Below are 19,055 nucleotides of genomic sequence, written 5' to 3' on the forward strand. Positions count from 1 at the left end.
CGGCATTTCATGTATTCATTCGATGAAGAGCCCCTTTAGAATAAAAACATCTTTTAACATGTTCCAAATGATGGCACATCGTGTGCATACTCAGTGGTCACATCAATGATAGAATGTAGGCCAACTTGCTGGATCCTCCATTCACATTTTACAGAGCAGTGCCCCTATAGAAGGAGGGGAGGGGGGGGGGTGTAGCAGCACAATTCAACCCCATGAGTGGCGCTTGTTGGCCGCACCACGCCCCCCAGCCTCACTGCCCCTCCCTGGCTGGATGGTGAGGCCGACGTCACGGAGCCACACAGTCGAGAAGGAGTGGACCGTAGACGGCCTCTGTCATAAAAAACACACGATTACCGTGGAGAGGAAAGGGGGGAAAAAAGGGCCACCAAACCCATCACGCCGTCGTCGGAGTCATGGGGGCTGCAAGGCTTTGCGACGAGCTTTCGCCGACGCTCAGTGTCATTTTAGGGCGTATGTGAGGAAGCGTACCGTGTGGTCCAATCCCTTTTTTTTTTTGCCTCGCGGGGTGGAAGTGAAAGTCCGCCATATTTTTGCCTTACCACGCCCGGGGAGTGGAGCCACCGGGAAGAAGAAGAAGGGGGGAAAATAGAGGTTGTCGCCCGGTGCCCGTTGTATCAGCCGAAGACGGGGATTTTTTTTTTTCCCACGGAAGGAGTGGCGAGGGTGAGAAAGGAGGTATCGATGGCGACCCTTAACGAGATCCCACTCAGGATGTGTCTCAAACTGATCTGTTGACCACCCGGACACGGTAAAGCAGATTACACCAATTAAGTTAGCACTCAAGTGGACTGTATTTCGAGGAGGTGGCGGTGGATGTGAAAGTAGGAGGAGAACAATTAGGGTGCTTCCATTTTTCAAATATCCTTATTCCCCTCTTCCTCGGCAAGTCCGTCATTTGCAGGCCGCTGCATGAGCGCTTTCCCCGGCCTGCTCGCTCCCAAGGCACCGGCATCTCCGGGACGAGACCACTGAGAGTGGTTGACCGTAGCGAATCAAAAAAACGAGAAAAGCGTTAAAGAATGACCCTGGAATCCATCATGGCGTGTTGCCTCAGCGAGGAGGCGAAGGAAGCCCGGAGGATCAACGACGAGATCGAGAGGCAGCTCCGCCGGGACAAGAGGGACGCGCGGCGGGAGCTCAAACTGTTGCTGCTCGGTAAGCTGGAGGGCTCCAGGGAGCGTGGACCCCAGTTTAAATGTTTCACTTTTTTGTGCTTTGTCTATCTCGTACATGCTATTTGGGAGCTTCCACGTGTGTAAAGTTGCATGGCTGTTTTGGGGAGTGCACTGCACAGATTGAAAGGTGTCTAGAAAAGCCATCTAAGCATTTATTCTTGATGCCGCTTTGGGTCCATGAACTAGTACACTGTGTTCACAATGTCATTCTAGTAAGATTCTTCCCCACCCCCGCTTTTGTATAACGTTTGTGCACACTAACCGGATGACTTTGGCAGACCATTACATGTTTCTAGTGAGGTAAATCTATGCGCTACTAGTACACAAGTGAAGCGCTATATGTAATTTGTAGAATATTATGTCGCTCGCCAGTAGGAGTCTTAAATGGTTAGGTTTCACTCGTAACATGCAGTTGTCCTACTGGTATGCTGAAGTGATCCCACCATTGAGAACCAAAAAAAGATACTAGTGCATGGACTTTAAGTTGAATATTAATGATAAAGGAGCCATTTAAGGTGGTACGGTGGAGCAGCTGTAGAGGGTTGGCCTCACAGTTCTGTGGAGTGGGGTTCCAATCCCGGCCCCGCCTGTGTGGAGTTTTCATGTTTTCTCTGGGCACGCTGCTTTCCTCCCAGATCCCCATAACTGGTATTAATTGCCCCATGGTGTGATTGTGAATGCAACTGTTGTCTGTCTCCATGTGCCCTGCGTTTGGCTGGCAACTAGTTCAGGGTGTACCTTGCTTCCTGCCCAACAACAACAAGGATTGGGTCAGGCACTCCTGCGATCCTTGTAAGGATAAGCGGCTCAGAAAATGTATGGATGAAGCCATTTAAGCTAGCTGAATGGGTGTGCTGTTGTACGTAACTAAAACAACTGGGTCTTGCTCGTATTTTTCATACTAGTTAGACAACTTTGAAATACTTGTAGAAGAACACTAACATATTAATTCTTAGTCAAAAGTTCCAGTGGTCGTCTTGGTTCAACTAGTTGTCTAGGAGGCAACTAGTGCATGACAGATGCCGCCTGGTTTGGGCCAGTAGTTTTACAAGTGCAGCACAATAGTTTATAAGTAATGCTTGTATGAGTACTCGAAGGTCAAAAGTGGCACTTGTAATTTTTTTTTTTTTTTACAGGTTGGAATCAATTGGGGAGTCCATGCAACACTGCATTGTTGTTACACGCTTCATGTGAATAACTGCAGTTGGTTAGTGTTAAGTCAAACCCCACCACTGTTGCATGCTGTGCTTACAACCCTTCCAATTGGACTGGAAGAAGTCCATTGCCTAGGCCAAAGTCTGCTGCTTGAAATGAAGGACGCTCCGTATAATGATTAGACTGTGGCAGTGTAAAGAGCAGGGGTGGGAAAGTGTTTATTATAATGTGGGGCAATTTTGATGATCATTTTATCGCCAGGGAAAAGTTCCAGACCAGGTGAAATGAGTGGAAATCCACAATATACAGTAGGAAGAGAATTTTTTTTTTTTTTCGTTTTACATATCTCACATGCCTTAAAGACATTTTAATTTATGCAAACATAATCTTGAACATTTTATGAAAGTATTCCTCTCACTTGCTGTCAAGAAATGGGAGACTGTTTAATGTAGTTTAGAGGAAATGAAAAGTAGATTTGTTTCACAGTTCTCAAAAAAGAGCCGTTTGCGCTCTTATTCTTAATCCCAGTTGTCGTTTTCAGTGAATTTGATATTTAAAAAAAAAAAAAAAGATTAAAGCATTGTAAAGTTAAAAGCACCAAAATGCTCTACCAAACCAATTGTTATCCAACAACTCTGTGATCTTAATGCTAAGTAAGGATAGGTAAATGACATCTCGTGTAGCTTGTGGCACAGTTGCCCAATTGTGTCGACAGTGTGTTGGTGTTTTGTGTTTCGTTGCATGGTGACATCTGGTGGACTTGTTTTTAAAAAAAAAAAAAATCATGCATTAAATCAATAATTTTCAAGTAAATTTGTAATTTATATTAATTTGGGGATTATATATATTTTTAGTATTAAGATGCTCCAATGTTATGTTTCAGTAAGTTACATTTACTTTCTATCCTATTGAACTATTTTTTTATTTGAACTGTTTGGTACGGCGCATCTTGATGAGTAAATGAGAAAACACAGTGCCATTCGTGCTATGTTAAATAAATGATTAGCTAGGAACCAGTCCAGGGTGTACCCTGCCTCGTCCCCAATGATAGGTGGACTTGGTTCCGGCACTCCTGCGACCCTTGTAAGCATAAGCGGCTCAAAAAATAGATGGATGGATATTAAGATGGATTGTTTCCAGTGCCTGTTAAACAGCAGTACAACTGCTCAACCATAACAGAAAAGTCATTGTTTTGATCCATCCTCCTCCTGTTCTTTTCACTGAAACCACTAAAGTATCGGGGTTGAACAGCCTCAGAATATCTCGCATATCATTTCAGTTGCTCTTAATGTCATTTTCATCTCGAGTTACCTCTGTAGTTGTGCTGTTCTCCTCTCATAGCAGTCCAGCCTTTCAATCCCTTAGTGATAGTAAATTTTTTCATGGTCCACGTGTTTAAAATCCACCCTGAAGAGGTTTGCATGCAGCTAGTTTTTGCAAAAAATTTAAAATTAATTGAATTAAAAAAATATATTTTTCTACAGCCAATTGAGGTACGTTTTTCTTCTTCTACGGCCAACTGAGGTACAGTCTTCTACGGCCAATTGAGATTTTCTTCTTCTGCCAATCGAAGTAGATTATTTTACTGCGCCCACTCAAAGTAAAGTCTCCTTCTTCTACACATTTGAAACCTCTGCACATCCCCAAATACAAGTGCGTTGTCGAGAATGGACGTTTGAATCATTTCCTGCGAATAAGTTTTTGTTGCACCGTTAAACTCAGGTGCGAGCAAAAAGAGGGAAAAAAAAAAAAAACATTTCAACCGCATCAGAAAACAGGCTGCCATGTTCACGGTGGCTGAAAAAAGAAGTGGCTTGTTGTCCAGAAAATACAGTACTTTCGTAAGAGATAGATACATCTATCACAAGTACAACCCAGTTGCAATCCGCCACGCCACAGCCTCCGAGGACGGGTGAAAACAATTTTTAATGATGACAATATTACCACCCATGATGTGCATCTCACGAGCAGGCAGGCTGTTGCCCTCCTCAATGAGATGTTTTTGGAATGTCGTTAACTTGAATGAAAAGTAGGATAAAGTGGAAAAGGGAATCTTGAACCTTATTTGGTTTTGTCAAATGAAAATATGACCAGTCTGCAGAAATTCTCCTGACTGCTCAATTGCATCTACAAACTGACACAAAGTGAAAATATGGATCCAAAAATTGCACACAACAATTGGATTCTTCTCTGTTTGGCATGAAAGCAAATGTGTAACTTGCTGAGCAACACATTTTTGCACATTTGCGCGATCAACCCAGTAGCTGTGTCGGTCACGTGACTTTTTCTTTAAGTTGTACGCGCACCAACACGGTGTTTCCCTTAATGAGTGCGACGCATATGGCGTTGCATTGGAGTTGCTGGGCACATCACTAATGTAAGATAAGTCTACTTGTTGTGGATGGGCTAACAGCAATAAGGATGCATGTAAATGATAAACCTTCAAACAACTGCTGCGTTACCACTCGTGGAGCTGCAACATTTACAAATAGACAACAATACAAAAGAACTCATGCTTACAGCATATCCTTTCTCCTCTGTGGGAACAAATCCTTATTACTGGAGCATATTTGGGGGGAGGGGAGTATTCTTGCATCTTCTTGTCAATTAAGCTGCATCTCTTCTAGTAGAGCTCAGTGCTGCCCTGCAAAATGTGTTACAACATGATGCTACACAAAGTACAAATCAATTTGGACTTTCCTATATGTAAACAATTAAAACTATGCTGTAGCAAGGGCATGAATGTTTAACGGCAATGCAGCGGGCACTATTTCGTCATGGAATGTATATAATGAGATATTGCAATAGATTAATTTAAACATTCAGTAGCCTCTTTTACATCCTAGTCTGTGTTATCAGTCATACCTGGGATACATATACTGTATCCATCCATTGTCCAAGCCACTTATCCTCACAAGGGTCATGGGAGAGTCGGAGCCTATCCCAGCTAGCTATGAGCGAAGGGCAGACTGCACCCTGAACTGGTAGCTCGTCGGTCACAGGGCAGAATCGTTAAAAAATATCCAAGTTAAATCACGTAAGTCTCAAAATACAGTATTTAGCAAATCTTTTGTTTTCATCTGCTACTTGGCCAACCCATCCTCTGATTGGCTGATGTGTTTTCATTAAAATTATCCACCAATAAGATCATACAGGCCTAAATTCCCAGGGGTTCTCCAAGTCAACCCTGCAAAATTACTGCGATGTTTCAAATGATGTCAGTTGCCCTAAAAACTCAACTTAAATAGTGCAAACGAGGCATTCTTGAGAAAAACAGTGTGAGCAGTTCTTTAGTAATGAAATGTTTTTCCTGAATTGCGTATGTATTCATTCAATACACTTTTTTTTTTTTTTAAACATGGAAACTGCATCTGCTAGGTTCATTTATAAAAACAAAACCGGTGGCCATTTCAGGACGCAGTCCAAATTTGTGCCAGATCGACTCCACCCCGTTGTCCCCGAAGGGAAGAATCGGCAGAGAAAATTGACGGGTGGATAACATCTGCACAATATCCCCGTGGCATTGCATCACCCGTCTCATATGAATGAAGGCATTTGACTCTTCTTGCTACTTTATGAAAGGAATGTGGAACCACTTTTTTTTTTTTTTGGTCACAGTTCTTAGATGTTGAACAGGTCAAAAGTACAGTTGGTAAATAATTGAGCAGTGTTCATCTGGGTAGGGAACTGTCCGACAGAGTTGCTAGAGAAGACTAAGTCATCTTCCAAGGAAAAAACGGCCTGAAAATCAATTGTGATCGTCATTGACATTCTATTAAAACTTTTGAAATAAAAATCTACTCTTGAATATTTCCACATGTAAAGTCAAGGGATCACAGTGTTCCCTGTTTCGTCACGTGTCCCCTCCCCCTATTGTGTTTCCTTTAAGTGATCTTTGTTAATAAGTTTTTACAGTTTATCTAATGACTGTAATACCCTTACACGTGGGCAAGGTTGAGGAAGTTGTTGATTTACTTAACAGCTCCTTTTTCAACACTGCCGGAACAGTAGAACACGATGTTGGCGTTAACTCACAGTCCGATACTTGTACACAAGGGCCAGACACCACCTTTTAATGGTATAGAAATGTAAACCATACAAAAGAATAATACAAAAAAATCTCTACATCTACACTGGTAATTTTTTTCGTTTAAATTTTTGTAATGTTGATTAAAAATGGGTTTCAATAAATTTAAACGGTGTGGGTGGAGTAAAAATCAATTGAAGTGCTCAATCCATGTTTTTTAGAAAATTCCACAAAGATGGTGCCAACTTGTCATGTTGGTACTGAATGAGTAGATGGTTTAGGTCCTGAATCTATGAAAGAAATGCTGAGTACAAACACAGTAGGGGTCTGAGATCGACTGACTCAGGTCAAATAGTGAAGTGCAGAGTCCAAGGCAAACTTGGTGAAGCAGCATTTAGCTATTATTAAAAAAAAAAAAAAAAAAACAAATTGCCAACAAAGTGACGTCAGGCCCAAGTGTGAATGTTTTCGAATCCAGATAGAAAACCTTTTTCCCCTCACGCATTTTAGAGTACTTGCATTTTTTTCAGTGATATTTCTTGTACTAAAAGTTGTTTTAATTGTACTTTTTATTTTCAAATGTTTTTATTTTTGTATTTGAATGCTTTTAATCATGTAAAGCGCAATGAGTTACCTTGTGTATGAAATCTACTAGACAAAAAAATTGCTTTGTGTTGTTTTGCTTCTGTCACATCCTGCAACCAATTAATGCAAAAATGTATGTCATGCAAGAGTAATCCAGATCGTTTTTTTTTTCTTTTTTTTAAAGATCCAAAACTCATTGGCAGTAAATAATTTTAATCTCCCTTTACAGTTCCACTTTGTAGTTAAAAAAAAAAAAAGACAATCTATTCTTTGTGTAGCTGCTGAAATTCATCAACTATTGCACTGATCCTCAGCTAGTAGCCCTTGTCATTGGGGTGAATGTGATAGTTTATTATTGGCATTTGTGGATGTGGGGGTGTAAAGCAAATGGAGACTATCGGGACAACCTACTGTTTCAGCATGGTAACTTTTAAAAGCTGTCTAAAATTAACATCAATATAAATAATTAATGGTGCTTGAGCAATTCATCTTTTGTATAGTTGAAGCCTGTGTACATTACCTGGTAATTATACACAACAACAGGGAAGAACATGCAAAGGCCACAGAGGAGGGGCTGAGCTGAGACTCAACTATTAAACATCAAAATAGTGAGGCAAACCCTTACACCCACCGTAAAGGTCACAAATAATATCACCGTTTCAAATTTTGCGTCGTCACTACAGTATTTAGTATCTTCGAAAGAAAAAGTCATTTTCAAATCTTCGGACTCTAGTTAAAGTCATTGCAATTTATATTTTGTGGGAATGTGTAAATGAAAATTGGACGATTGGTGTTTTTGATTTCTAATGTGCAACAAGCTCTTGATGCATGTATCTTTATTAAAAAAATTACATTAATGGATTTGAGCAGGGTTAGCAATATTTTATTTTAATTTTAGCAATAGTGATGATACTGATAACCATGACCAGAATGGTCACTGTAGTCCTTTTTTTTTTTTTTTTTTTTTTAAACAGTTCTTCTATGAATACCACAAGTCGATTGTTTAGGTTCAGCCTCCGAATATGGCCTTTCTGTCCAATTTCAGTACCTTTTAAGTGTTCTTGGAGAGGCTAATGTTGGCTGAAATAGAGTTGAAATTATACAGTGCAGAGTAATGTTCCTGAATGTAACACCGGAATGCGTCGCATTCTCTTGGCCACAGACGTTAAAAAAACAGCCCCACATTCACATTCTCTCGCTCTTTCCTGCCAAAACCATTGAAGAGTTGGCGGCGAGGTCAAGTCAGTCTGTTCTGTTGGCTTGCCAACATTCTCAATGAACCAGAGCGAAATTCACCCCCCTAACTCCTCACACCCAAATAGTTCCTGTCGGCGCTTGGAGACGAGCGCATAGTACAAACTAAGGACCAAAGGATTTGTTAAGAGTTGTCTCAATCAAGGGGGTAGATTGGGATCATTTGACCTTCATATTTCCATAGTTTGGATTGTTTTATGTTTCCTTGCATCCATGTTAGCTCTGCCTAACAACAATGCTTTGTTGGGTATAAAATGGACAGACAACAGAGGCACAGAATTGATGTGGCAGTTTTCTGCCTTTGAAAGTTGCATCAGAATCGTAACAGAGGTCTGTGTGGAAAAGTATTCTGCTATGTTAGACTGGTGTGAAGTTCAACACGTGACACTCACTTCCTGTTGTGTTCAAAACAATTGCAGAGACATATGTTTTTCTTGGCGGTTCTTTGTAAACGACAGTGATATGGAATGCCAGTTGATGGAAAAAGTCAACGTTGTAGTTTTCTAGTTTCGGAGAAGATATCAGAGCAGTGACAGGATGGCTTTGTTATAGCGTTTGTGCTTCAGCAAATTGAACATTTTTGGACAGCATTGTTAATCTTGATGCCACTCATGTTGATAGTCAATTTTCTAGCTTCATAGGTAGAGTTGGAGCTGAAGTAGAAGTAAAGTGAATCATACTTGGTAAATCTTTGCAAGAAGCCACATAATTTTATTTGAGCATCAAGTTTTGGTTGACTTGAAATCTTTTTGAGAAACTTGTTTGAAATATCATTAAACTGAACCCCCTCCCCCAAATTGTTGTAATGTCATTCTATGAATAAAAATGTCACATTTATTGTATATTATAATAGCTATATAGAGGCAAGACACTGTGTTGAACTTCTTCAATACAGTATATTCACACTGAAAATAAAAATGAATCAAGCTGTCAATCTTTTGTAACACAAAACTATTCAGAGGGGATTTAAAAAAATAAACGGTACAGAAATGTTTGTGTATAATCAGTACTAAATTCCCGTCTTTGCAAATTTTTCGCACTTCAAACACTTTTCATATAATTACAAACAAATCTCTGAGGTAATTAAATATAAAATGCAGCTTGTCTTTTTTATAGCCCCAATACTTCTTTTGAAAGAAAAAAAATTGCCAAGTCGACTTTATCCCTCCATTCTGTGTCAGTGCTGTTTTTGTACTAGAACAGTAATCTGGGAAAAATGTAGTTTTATTTGAATACAGTCTCTACAATTGATTTCAACACAACACTGGAAGAAGTGATTGTTGGTAGGATTTTAAACTTTTATTCCCTCGTACAGTAATTGTGTAATACACTTGAACTCAGAAGCAATCCCGCTTCTGCAGCTCAATTAACTGCTCTGAAGCTGGAACAGTTTAGTGTGAAATATTCTTTTGATTGTTAATACTGCAGTAATCTTTAAATGATACAAAAGTTACTCATGATGGCCTTCCTCCCGCCCTTCCATTCAGGCACAGGGGAGAGTGGTAAGAGCACATTCATCAAGCAGATGAGGATCATCCACGGTGCCGGCTACTCTGACGAGGACAAGCGAGGCTTCACCAAGCTGGTGTACCAAAATATCTTCACTGCCATGCAGTCCATGATCCGGGCCATGGAGACGCTCAAGATCCCCTACAAATACGAGCACAACAAGGTAAACCCACAAACTTGAAGACCAGAAATGTGTCGGAGTAGTAGCGGAAGAGTTTCTGTGGATATAGTAGAGGTCTTTCTATCTGACTAAGAACAGACGTCCAATCAGCACTTCCTCTCCTTTTTGACACTTCCTGTGTCCTCGCATTGCTGCATTTCACGTAGTCTGTAGATAAAGAGGAGTCACAGTATGAGTACTCGTGTAACCTCTGGGTAACCATATCTGCTGCCGCTTTTCCACTTCTTGCACAAGCTGGCATTGTGTTTTTTTTTTTTTTGTTTTTTTTTTTTTTGTTTTTGTTTTCCTCCACTGTTGCTCTTCCATGTACAGTGTTCGCTTGCAGTATCACATTCTATCATTCTGGGCTCCCTTATGCCACTTTACAGGATAAATGTACAAATTTCCTGATAACTGCCGAATCCCTTTACAAACCACACCTGCCATTTCAAAGTAATCATTTAGCACATATGCAGCAGTTAAATTCCTCTTCTTCGTTTGTTTCCGGGGCTGTGACGTAACACATTCCAAACAACCTGTTCACGCAACGTTATGTGCTATGATTCCATGATGTTGTTCGTGCCCTTCTATGTTTGTTGTCGTATGATTTAGGGATTTTACGATGGTTTATTGTGTAGCATTTGGTTGTACAAATGGTTCAGGGAGTCGAAAGACTTTGTTTTGCTTTCATAGTGAAAAAAGAATGGGGAAAGTAACTTAACAGGGGAAGATGCATTACAAATTCTGTGCTGATCACTTCGAACCAGTGTGGATTTACAGTTGTAGTTAAGGAGAGGCTAAAACTAGCCAACTATTTTTCCTACCGCCATCGGCACCTCAACCCAAAAGAACTAAAGGTCGCCACTGCCACCGTGCATGGCAAAGTGGTGTACACGAGGTTATGATTTTTTTGTACAACCTATATCTACGACTCTATCATAGTTATCGTGCATTGGGCTGTAGGGGAAAAAAAAGACCCATGCTGCATTTTTCAGTACTGCTTGTACTTTTGTGGAGATGACACACAGCAAAGACCCACTTGAGCGACGGGTACAGAATATATGGGAATACTGTATACTGTGTATGATATAAAAGGATGTGCCACATCACTGAAACCTATACAAATACATAATTTGTATAGTTGTGCTAAAAAATATTGGCACCCAGAATGAATGGCTGTGTTAAACACACAACATTGTTTCTTACATTCCTCCTGTTCTTGCAGCACTGTGACGCTTGCCAACAACGCCATTGAGTCTGAAATGTAAACTTAATGCCAGTCACGCTCTGATAAGTGCAGGGGGCCTCCAATGGGAAGTGCTGTGTTGGTTTTGACAAAGGACTTTATTTAGGCGGACGTGAAAATGACACTTGCTTTACTAACATCCTTGCTTGCTTGCTTTTTTTGTAATAAACTGCTATTTTAATGCTATCAACCTCCACCCATGATGATGTTTAAGTTTCACAGACCGTACAGAGCCAGATGTTAATGAGATAAAGCGATAACTCCAAACTCTTTGCAGAACAGGTTCCATGAAAGAAAATGTGACTATAGTCATTCTCCACTCATAAGACGATGTGTATCGTTTGTGGTCCGATCTGTCTGAGTTGGCCACGGGAGATGTCGGTTTGTGGTCGCGATCTGGGTTCCACAGTGTAGTTAGCTAGCAGTCACAACAAATAATAAAGCCTGTGAAGGTTGTCGAAAACTAACAGGATTAATAAAAAAATTCCCCACACATTAATTAATTTTGAAAAATTATGACTTGATTCATGAAAAAGATGGCTCTCCCCTGCCCCTCCAAAAAAAAGGGGAGGCATTTAAAAAATGTTTGCAACTATTCTTGAAGTAAAATTAGCTTGTCTCAGAGGAAAAAAGTGAACGTTTTCACAAGGTGATTTTCTTTTTTTGAAAAACTGTATTCCTACACTATTTTACACCTTTTGACCCCAACCCCCCAAAAATGTGCTAAATCAAGGCTTCTTTTCTCATTTAAAAAAAAAAAGTCAAATTTTAGTCTTCCCAGTTTTGTGGAATTAAAATAGGATGGGGAATGAAGAAGAATGCTTGGTTATTGACAACCAGAATTATTTCACAATTTCACAACAGAGTTTAGTGCAGTTGTGCTACCTAGCGGGGGACTCGGTCCATTCCACATTCATCAGATCCCAGAAATTGTAAGTGCTTTTTGAAAAAGTGCATACTGTTTTGACGCATCTTAAGTACTGTTCTAAACACACAAAAATCTGAACTCGCATTAATACAAATGATATTGTGGTGTAAAATGGCACAGTCAGTCAACAAGTAACAAGCTCTAAATATTTTAAACCTCATGAAGTGGTTGTTGAATTCGTATTAACGTAATAACCTCATTTAGAATTCCAAGTAATTGTCCCGTTTAGCCCTAATTGCACACAAATGAGCTGTCACATTTAGGAGGAAAATCACATTACAAAAGCAGCAACTGGGCCGGCCCAAACCTGGCCCTTAATTGGCTTGACGGGATTTGGGATTCAGATATTTGGTCCGTGTCGAGCCTCGGGGTGTGAAGACTCGATTTAGAATCGTTCAAAATGAGCACAAGTAATAATAAGACCGATACTGTGCTCCCCCCCAAACCCCCAGGCGAACGCCAACGTGGTGAGAGAGGTGGATGTGGAGAAGGTCAGCATGTTCGAGAATCCTTACGTAGATGCCATCAAGAGCTTGTGGAACGACCCGGGAATCCAGGAGTGCTACGACCGGAGGAGGGAGTACCAGCTGTCCGACTCCACCAAATAGTGAGTGTCGATTGGTCAGCCGCCGACGGGGATGTCCTCATTTGCTGAATTGTTTTCAAGAATCTATCCGAAAAACATCAAATCCATTTTCAGACTTTGTATTAACACCAAAATACTACCAAATGCGGAGATGTTTTTTCTTTTCTGTAAGGTTAGATACAGTAGCATTTTAAAATCATGTAGAAATTATAAAATCATTTGAGCTTTTTTGTTCATACATCCTTGATTCAATGCATATTTGTCATGTTTAATTTATTGGTCATTTTCTATTTTCGAAAAGGAAGCTTGAAGTTGCGCCCCAATTTTGTCTTCACAGGGACATTTTTTTTGAATTTCCATACAAGAATTATGCCTTGTTTGCATACAAATTAACTTTATTCTCAATCACACTATTCTTGTAATATTGCAGGGGTTTGGCTAAAACATTCTTAATTCTCAAAAATATCTATTTTTTTTATTGTACTATTGCTTCTTTTTATTTGTGGATTATATTTTGTATCAAAATTAGATACAAAGGCAATGAAATAACGTCCATTACATATTTAGACAAATGAGATCAAATAATAAAGGTCATGTACATAAAACTCTGCAACTACTGTAATAGAGGAATGAGGCTTATATTAGGCATTATTGGAGGAAGTACATTACAGTATACATTTAAAGTGAAACGAGGTCCATTTGCATTCTTTTATGCCCGCAGTTACCTGAACGCTTTAGACAGGATCGCCGAATGCTCGTATTTACCCACACAGCAGGACGTGCTGAGGGTCCGAGTGCCCACCACGGGCATTATCGAGTACCCCTTTGATCTACAGAGCGTCATATTCAGGTAACATGATGCACAGTGTTCCCCACTTGTAAGTTTTTTAGAGCGTTAATATTGACTTTTTTTTTTTTTAATTGAATTACTTTGTAGCCAAAATTTGAGATATGTGCAAGCTGTGCAAATTCCACCGCCCGAGTAAAGTGGAGGGGGGGGGGGGAGCTCCAGTTGCGGATGCTTTTATTGAATGCAACAATCATTCAATCGCACAAATCCAAAATGAAATTTATCATAAGGAACTCTTGTTGACCAGAGCACACGGTCAGACACTCACGCGCAGAATAAGTGGCCAACTTGACTCAATTTCCTGTCACTCACTAGGCCACGCCGCTGACGTGCAGGCATACAAGACTCATTATAATTGCATGCATGGAAAAAAAAGGAATAATAAAAATGAAAAAATGTTCAACAAAATTCCCGAATGGGTCAATCTGCGGATATCAAAGTCCATGAGTATGCAGGGGTCCACTGGAATCGATATTACAGCAACTAATTTCAGTGGGGAATATTGTATAGTGCACTCTGGCATGTTTGCGGATTCACCTTTTTGAAGATTATTTATCAAACCGATTCTCTTGTATTTACAAAAATAAAGATACTTTTGTAGTCTAACAAGGGCAATGGGTGCCTATTTGGCAGGATGGTGGACGTGGGTGGTCAGCGGTCCGAGAGGAGGAAGTGGATCCACTGCTTCGAGAACGTCACGTCCATCATGTTCCTGGTGGCGCTCAGCGAGTACGACCAAGTTCTGGTGGAGTCGGACAACGAGGTACTAGCTGCTCTTCTAGCGAGCCGACCTGCCCGCCTTTTTGTGTCTTCCCAACTCGTACAGATCTTCTCTTTTTAGAACCGCATGGAGGAGAGCAAAGCGCTGTTCAGGACAATCATCACCTACCCATGGTTCCAGAACTCCTCTGTCATCCTGTTCCTGAACAAGAAGGACTTGCTGGAGGAGAAGATCATGTACTCTCACCTGGTTGATTACTTCCCAGAGTACGACGGTGAGTAACAAACATAGACAGCTGACCTTCAAGGCTCTGGAGGAACTTTTTGCACTAGTCTGCCTTTTTTTTTTTTGTTTTTTTTCTGGACAAATCAGGAGTCAACATTCTTTGTGAAGATGTTGTCAGTCATCCATGCATCCATTTTCTTAGCTGCGTATCCTCAAGGGTTGCTGCAGTTGTCAATCATTCTTTTCATTTTAACATGCACACCTTTTTCCACTCTAATTGTAAATGGGCCTAGGAGATTCCCATAGGCCTGCCACGAATGCAAATTTTTTTTTTGCCATTGCCGTTAAACTGTATGACTTGAGTCAAATGTTTGGATGTCCTTCCACAAGCTTGTTGCAATAATTAGCCCATTCCTCCTGACTTAAGTGTGTAACTGAGTCACGTTTGTTGGCCGTCTTGCTCGCACATCCCTCTTCAGGTCTGCCCGTATACTTTCAATAGGGTTGTGATTGGGGCTTTGTGATGGCCACTCCAATGCTTTGTCCTTAAGCTGCTTTGTAACTGGTTTGGGAGTACTTCTTATGAAGAGCCATTTGTGCCTAGGCTTTAAACTTCCCGGCTGATGCTTTGAGATGTTGCTTCAATATTTTCACACGAGGTTCTTTCCTCAAGATGACGTCTAATTTGTGAAGTAGACCAGTCCTTCCTAGAGAAATACAACCCCACAACACGTTGCCCAATGTTGTCAGGCTGGCAAGTGTCCTCTTTTGCTTTGTCTTGTTTTTGTATTTCTTTTGGAGCGATGTCCTTCTTCCTGGCAGAGTGTGTTATCACTGTGGATAATGACATAGCTGTAACAGCTTCAACCAGCATCTTTACAAGGTCATGTGCTTTTGTTCTTTGATTGATATACACGTTTTGGACAAAAGCAGGTTCGTCTCAGGCACACAAAACCCATGTCCTTCCTGAGCAGTATGATGGCTGTACATTCAAATGGTGTTTATAACTGATAAATACGGCACCTTCAGGCATCTTGAAATTGCACCCAAGGAGGAACCAGACTTGCCCAAGTCCACAATTGTCTTCCTGATACCTTGGCTGATTTCTTTTTAATTGTACTCAAGGAAGTAATGTATATCAATCAGATGTACCTACCATAATACCTGGCCTACAGAGCGCACTTGGTTACAAGCCCCACTGAGTACATTTGAAAATGAAGTACCATTTGGTACAAACATACGCTGCAAGTGCCCACATTGAAATCCACGTTGAAACAAGATATTTACAAAGAAAGACAGTACACAGAAAAGATTGTTTCGCTAGCATGACGCCAGCCGCTCTAAATCTAGCGCTAATGCTAACAGGACTGGTAAATATCACTGAGGCACTTCAGTAACAGCAGCAACACGCTACCACAGCGCTAACGCTAGCGCAGCACTAACAGGGCTGGTAAAAGTCACTTCCTCGGCACATATATTCCACCACTCTCATTCCCACCTTTTCCGCTCGAGTGCCTCCTTGCAGCCGTTAGGAAAAAATGCACAAATTAGCCGCATCACCGCAAAAACTGCGGGGTTGAAAGCGTGTGGAAAAAAGTCGTGGCTTGTAAGCCTGAAAATTGCGGTAGTTTTAATACTTCCGTACATGTTTCTAATTCGCTTTCAACCCTGCATCAATTGTCCTTTTCCCCAACTGTAAAAAAAAACAAAAAACAAAAAAAACGGGAACACAGTATTCTATGTAAATGAATGACCTTTAAGAAAGTAAAGAAAAATTTCCATAAATATCCTCTCATTCTTGCATTCTGCGAATAAGTTTAGTAATGATAATATATCGAATGGAAATTTTATTCTGATTTCATGTCAGATTTGGGGGGGGGCACATGTTTTTATATAGACTATATAAACGTCCCGTTTCAACAGTAACTGTAGTGACAAACAGACGCCAGGAGATGACTGCATTGCTTTGTTTTGGATTCGGTAACAGGGGTGTGCTGAACCACAGAAGCCAGCAAATTTTAGATGTAAAAATTTTTCATATTCCATAGGGGTACCATTCACACATGACGACTCTGGAAGAATGCTTACTTAAAATATTTTTTTTTTTTTTAAATGCTCCATCCAGGTCCTCAAAGGGACCCCCAGGCGGGCCGCGAGTTCATCCTGAAGATGTTCGTGGATCTGAACCCCGACAGCGACAAGATCATCTACTCGCACTTCACGTGCGCCACCGATACGGAGAACATCCGCTTTGTGTTCGCCGCCGTCAAGGACACCATCCTGCAGCTCAACCTGAAGGAGTACAATCTGGTGTAACATTTACGAGGACTGCATCTGTCGGTCAAGAGATGCAGCACACACACACAAATCCAAATCAAATGTTTGCATCTAATACTAATTTATTTACCATGTGTTGGTAGACAAGAGGCAAGAAAATTAATTGAAAATGTGATCTTGCTATTTAATTAAGGATTTATAGAAAAAAGGAAATCAAAGGTTTGCATTCCTTTTTTTAAGTCTCTCTTGACTGACTCGTAATAATAATAATAAAAAAGGCAAAAACTGTGATTTTAGAAGTATTTGCTTTGATATGGATGTGAATCCGGATCATGTTGGTACCCCTCCCTCCTCCCCATCCAGCCCCTGTGCTAACCCGAAATGCATACCAAACTACACCTGCCCATCTTGACTGTGTATATGTGGGGGCCATTTTGCGCCAGTATTTGCGCTTGTCCTGTAGTGGAAAAACAAAATACACAAAAAAAAAAAAATGTTGCTGAATCGTCAACACTTGAAAATACTGCATTACACGGTAATCTCAGTCGAGGAAATGTTCTTCCCGCAGTTTAGCCACTCAATGCACATGCATTTTATGATGAGGGCTTTTGGCACAACCATTTTGAGGTGGGGTGTTGTCAATTGTTAGATTTTTAGATAGCTACTTGAAGTTGAAGGCCAAATATATTTGGATATACACCCCCCACCACCACCACCACCACTTGCGTAAACAAGAAACTACAGTATTTCTTTTTTTTAATGTGAAAAATTGATATTAGTAGTCAAAAGCTAAAATCATGTAACTGAGTAGGAGTGCATGGCATGAGTGCAAGTTGTTCGCCTTGATATCCAGTACTAGTACGGTATATGATTTCACTAGTAGACAATTAGACAACTAGCTTACAAACAACATTTTTCCACTACTAGTACTACTTTTGGCCCAATAGTATGCAATGAAACCTGACACACTACTGAGCTGCACAAGAAGCACTACTTGGCCCAATTAGTTGGCATATGGGACAAACTAGTAGCCTGGACCAAAATAGTACCATCAAAAGGCCCAATAATAGTTTTTGCCTCATTGTTAACATGTTGTCCGAATTGTGGGCGGAAATGTCATACAGGTTCATACTTTCATTCTACTACTAATGTCCTGAATTGTCTTACCAGTGAGGACAGAGTACTAGTACATGCAACATGATGGAAATGCTCAAACAGGTTTATGTAAAGTTTTTTTGAGATCCTTACCATCTAGGTAAAGGACCATTTACTAGTACATTCCACTCTTTACTCACTTGTAGGACAACTTTGGTGTATAAGTCGGCCAACTACATTTTTTTTAATCAGTGAAACTTCACCACTTGTAAACTGTGATACTAATACAGTGCTACCAGGGATGTTGCAAATTCTGCTAGATAACAGTTGTGTACTAGTAGTGTGCAATTATCTAATTGACAGTTTTGGCTTGCTAGCAGCATTTAACAGTTTTAGTAGCAGAACTGTCAGTGGGTAAAAGTTTACTAGTGTTCTGAATTTTCTCATAAGTGACATAGAGCGTACTAGTACATGGCCATGTAGCGAGATCTCAAGGATATCGTATCAATGCTGAAACTGGAGATTTGATTCCGTCAGCATTTTGGCTAGCTTTCCCTTCCCGCCGCCTGCATTCGGGCGAGTTCCGCGGTGTTAGACAAAAGTGGACGTTTCAAATATTTGACATTAACAACTTTTAACCTTTTTAATGTGTTTACTTGTGTGTTTGTTGTTCGATGCCAAAAGCAGTCAATTCCACAGACAGTGTCCGCTCTTTCAGAGCCAAAAGTTTGCTTTGCCACAAGCCCCGCCCCCAACGGCCCACCATGTGTAGGATAGGCCAATCACAGCCCGGCTTTCTTGACTTTTGCTTGGTTGAAAGATGGCAATGTGTGTTGAGGTTTGTACCAAAGTATCTGATTGGCCAATCCCCCCCCCCCCCCACTGTGAGTCACTTTGTAGTATTTTTTGTTTGTTTGTTCCCAAGAACACAAGCCTGTAATTTACATGTATTGAGGCATAGTGCAATTATGAATGCTATAATCATTGTACATAGATTGCTCTTTCTCTCTCTAATATATATATATATATATATTATATATATATATATATATGTGTGTGTGTGTGTGGCAACATCTTTGGCTTTGTAATCATTTTTTGTTTGTTTTTGGCAGATTGAATGTGCGGTATTCAAAAAAAATATGTATCTATGTAATTGTATTGTATGTCTAATGGCTTTTTTTCTGAAAGAAAATGTTATTTACATGTTTTTGTTTCCTTTTATAAGAGGAGAATGTACATTT

At 40.4% G+C, this 19,055-nt stretch overlaps 1 protein-coding gene across 2 annotated transcripts; it reads left to right on the plus strand.

Annotated features, from left to right (window-relative positions):
* The first annotated feature begins 215 nt into the window (after nucleotides 1-215).
* Nucleotides 216-17,117, plus strand: LOC133499118 (guanine nucleotide-binding protein G(q) subunit alpha). 2 transcript variants are annotated; one of them, XM_061816696.1, is made up of 7 exons: nucleotides 216-1,176; nucleotides 9,705-9,889; nucleotides 12,513-12,667; nucleotides 13,368-13,496; nucleotides 14,130-14,259; nucleotides 14,338-14,491; nucleotides 16,568-17,117. In XM_061816696.1, exons 1-7 carry the CDS (start codon nucleotides 1,041-1,043, stop codon nucleotides 16,756-16,758), a joined length of 1,080 nt encoding a protein of 359 aa, XP_061672680.1. In that variant the 5' UTR covers nucleotides 216-1,040; the 3' UTR covers nucleotides 16,759-17,117. The 2 variants fall into 2 exon arrangements, with proteins under 2 accessions (XP_061672680.1, XP_061672682.1); XM_061816698.1 differs by lacking the exon at nucleotides 216-1,176 and adding an exon at nucleotides 2,385-2,403.
* Nucleotides 17,118-19,055: the final 1,938 nt, after the last annotated feature.

Source organism: Syngnathoides biaculeatus, chromosome 4 (assembly GCF_019802595.1).
Source record: "Syngnathoides biaculeatus isolate LvHL_M chromosome 4, ASM1980259v1, whole genome shotgun sequence".
Taxonomy (NCBI): Eukaryota; Metazoa; Chordata; class Actinopteri; order Syngnathiformes; family Syngnathidae; genus Syngnathoides; species Syngnathoides biaculeatus.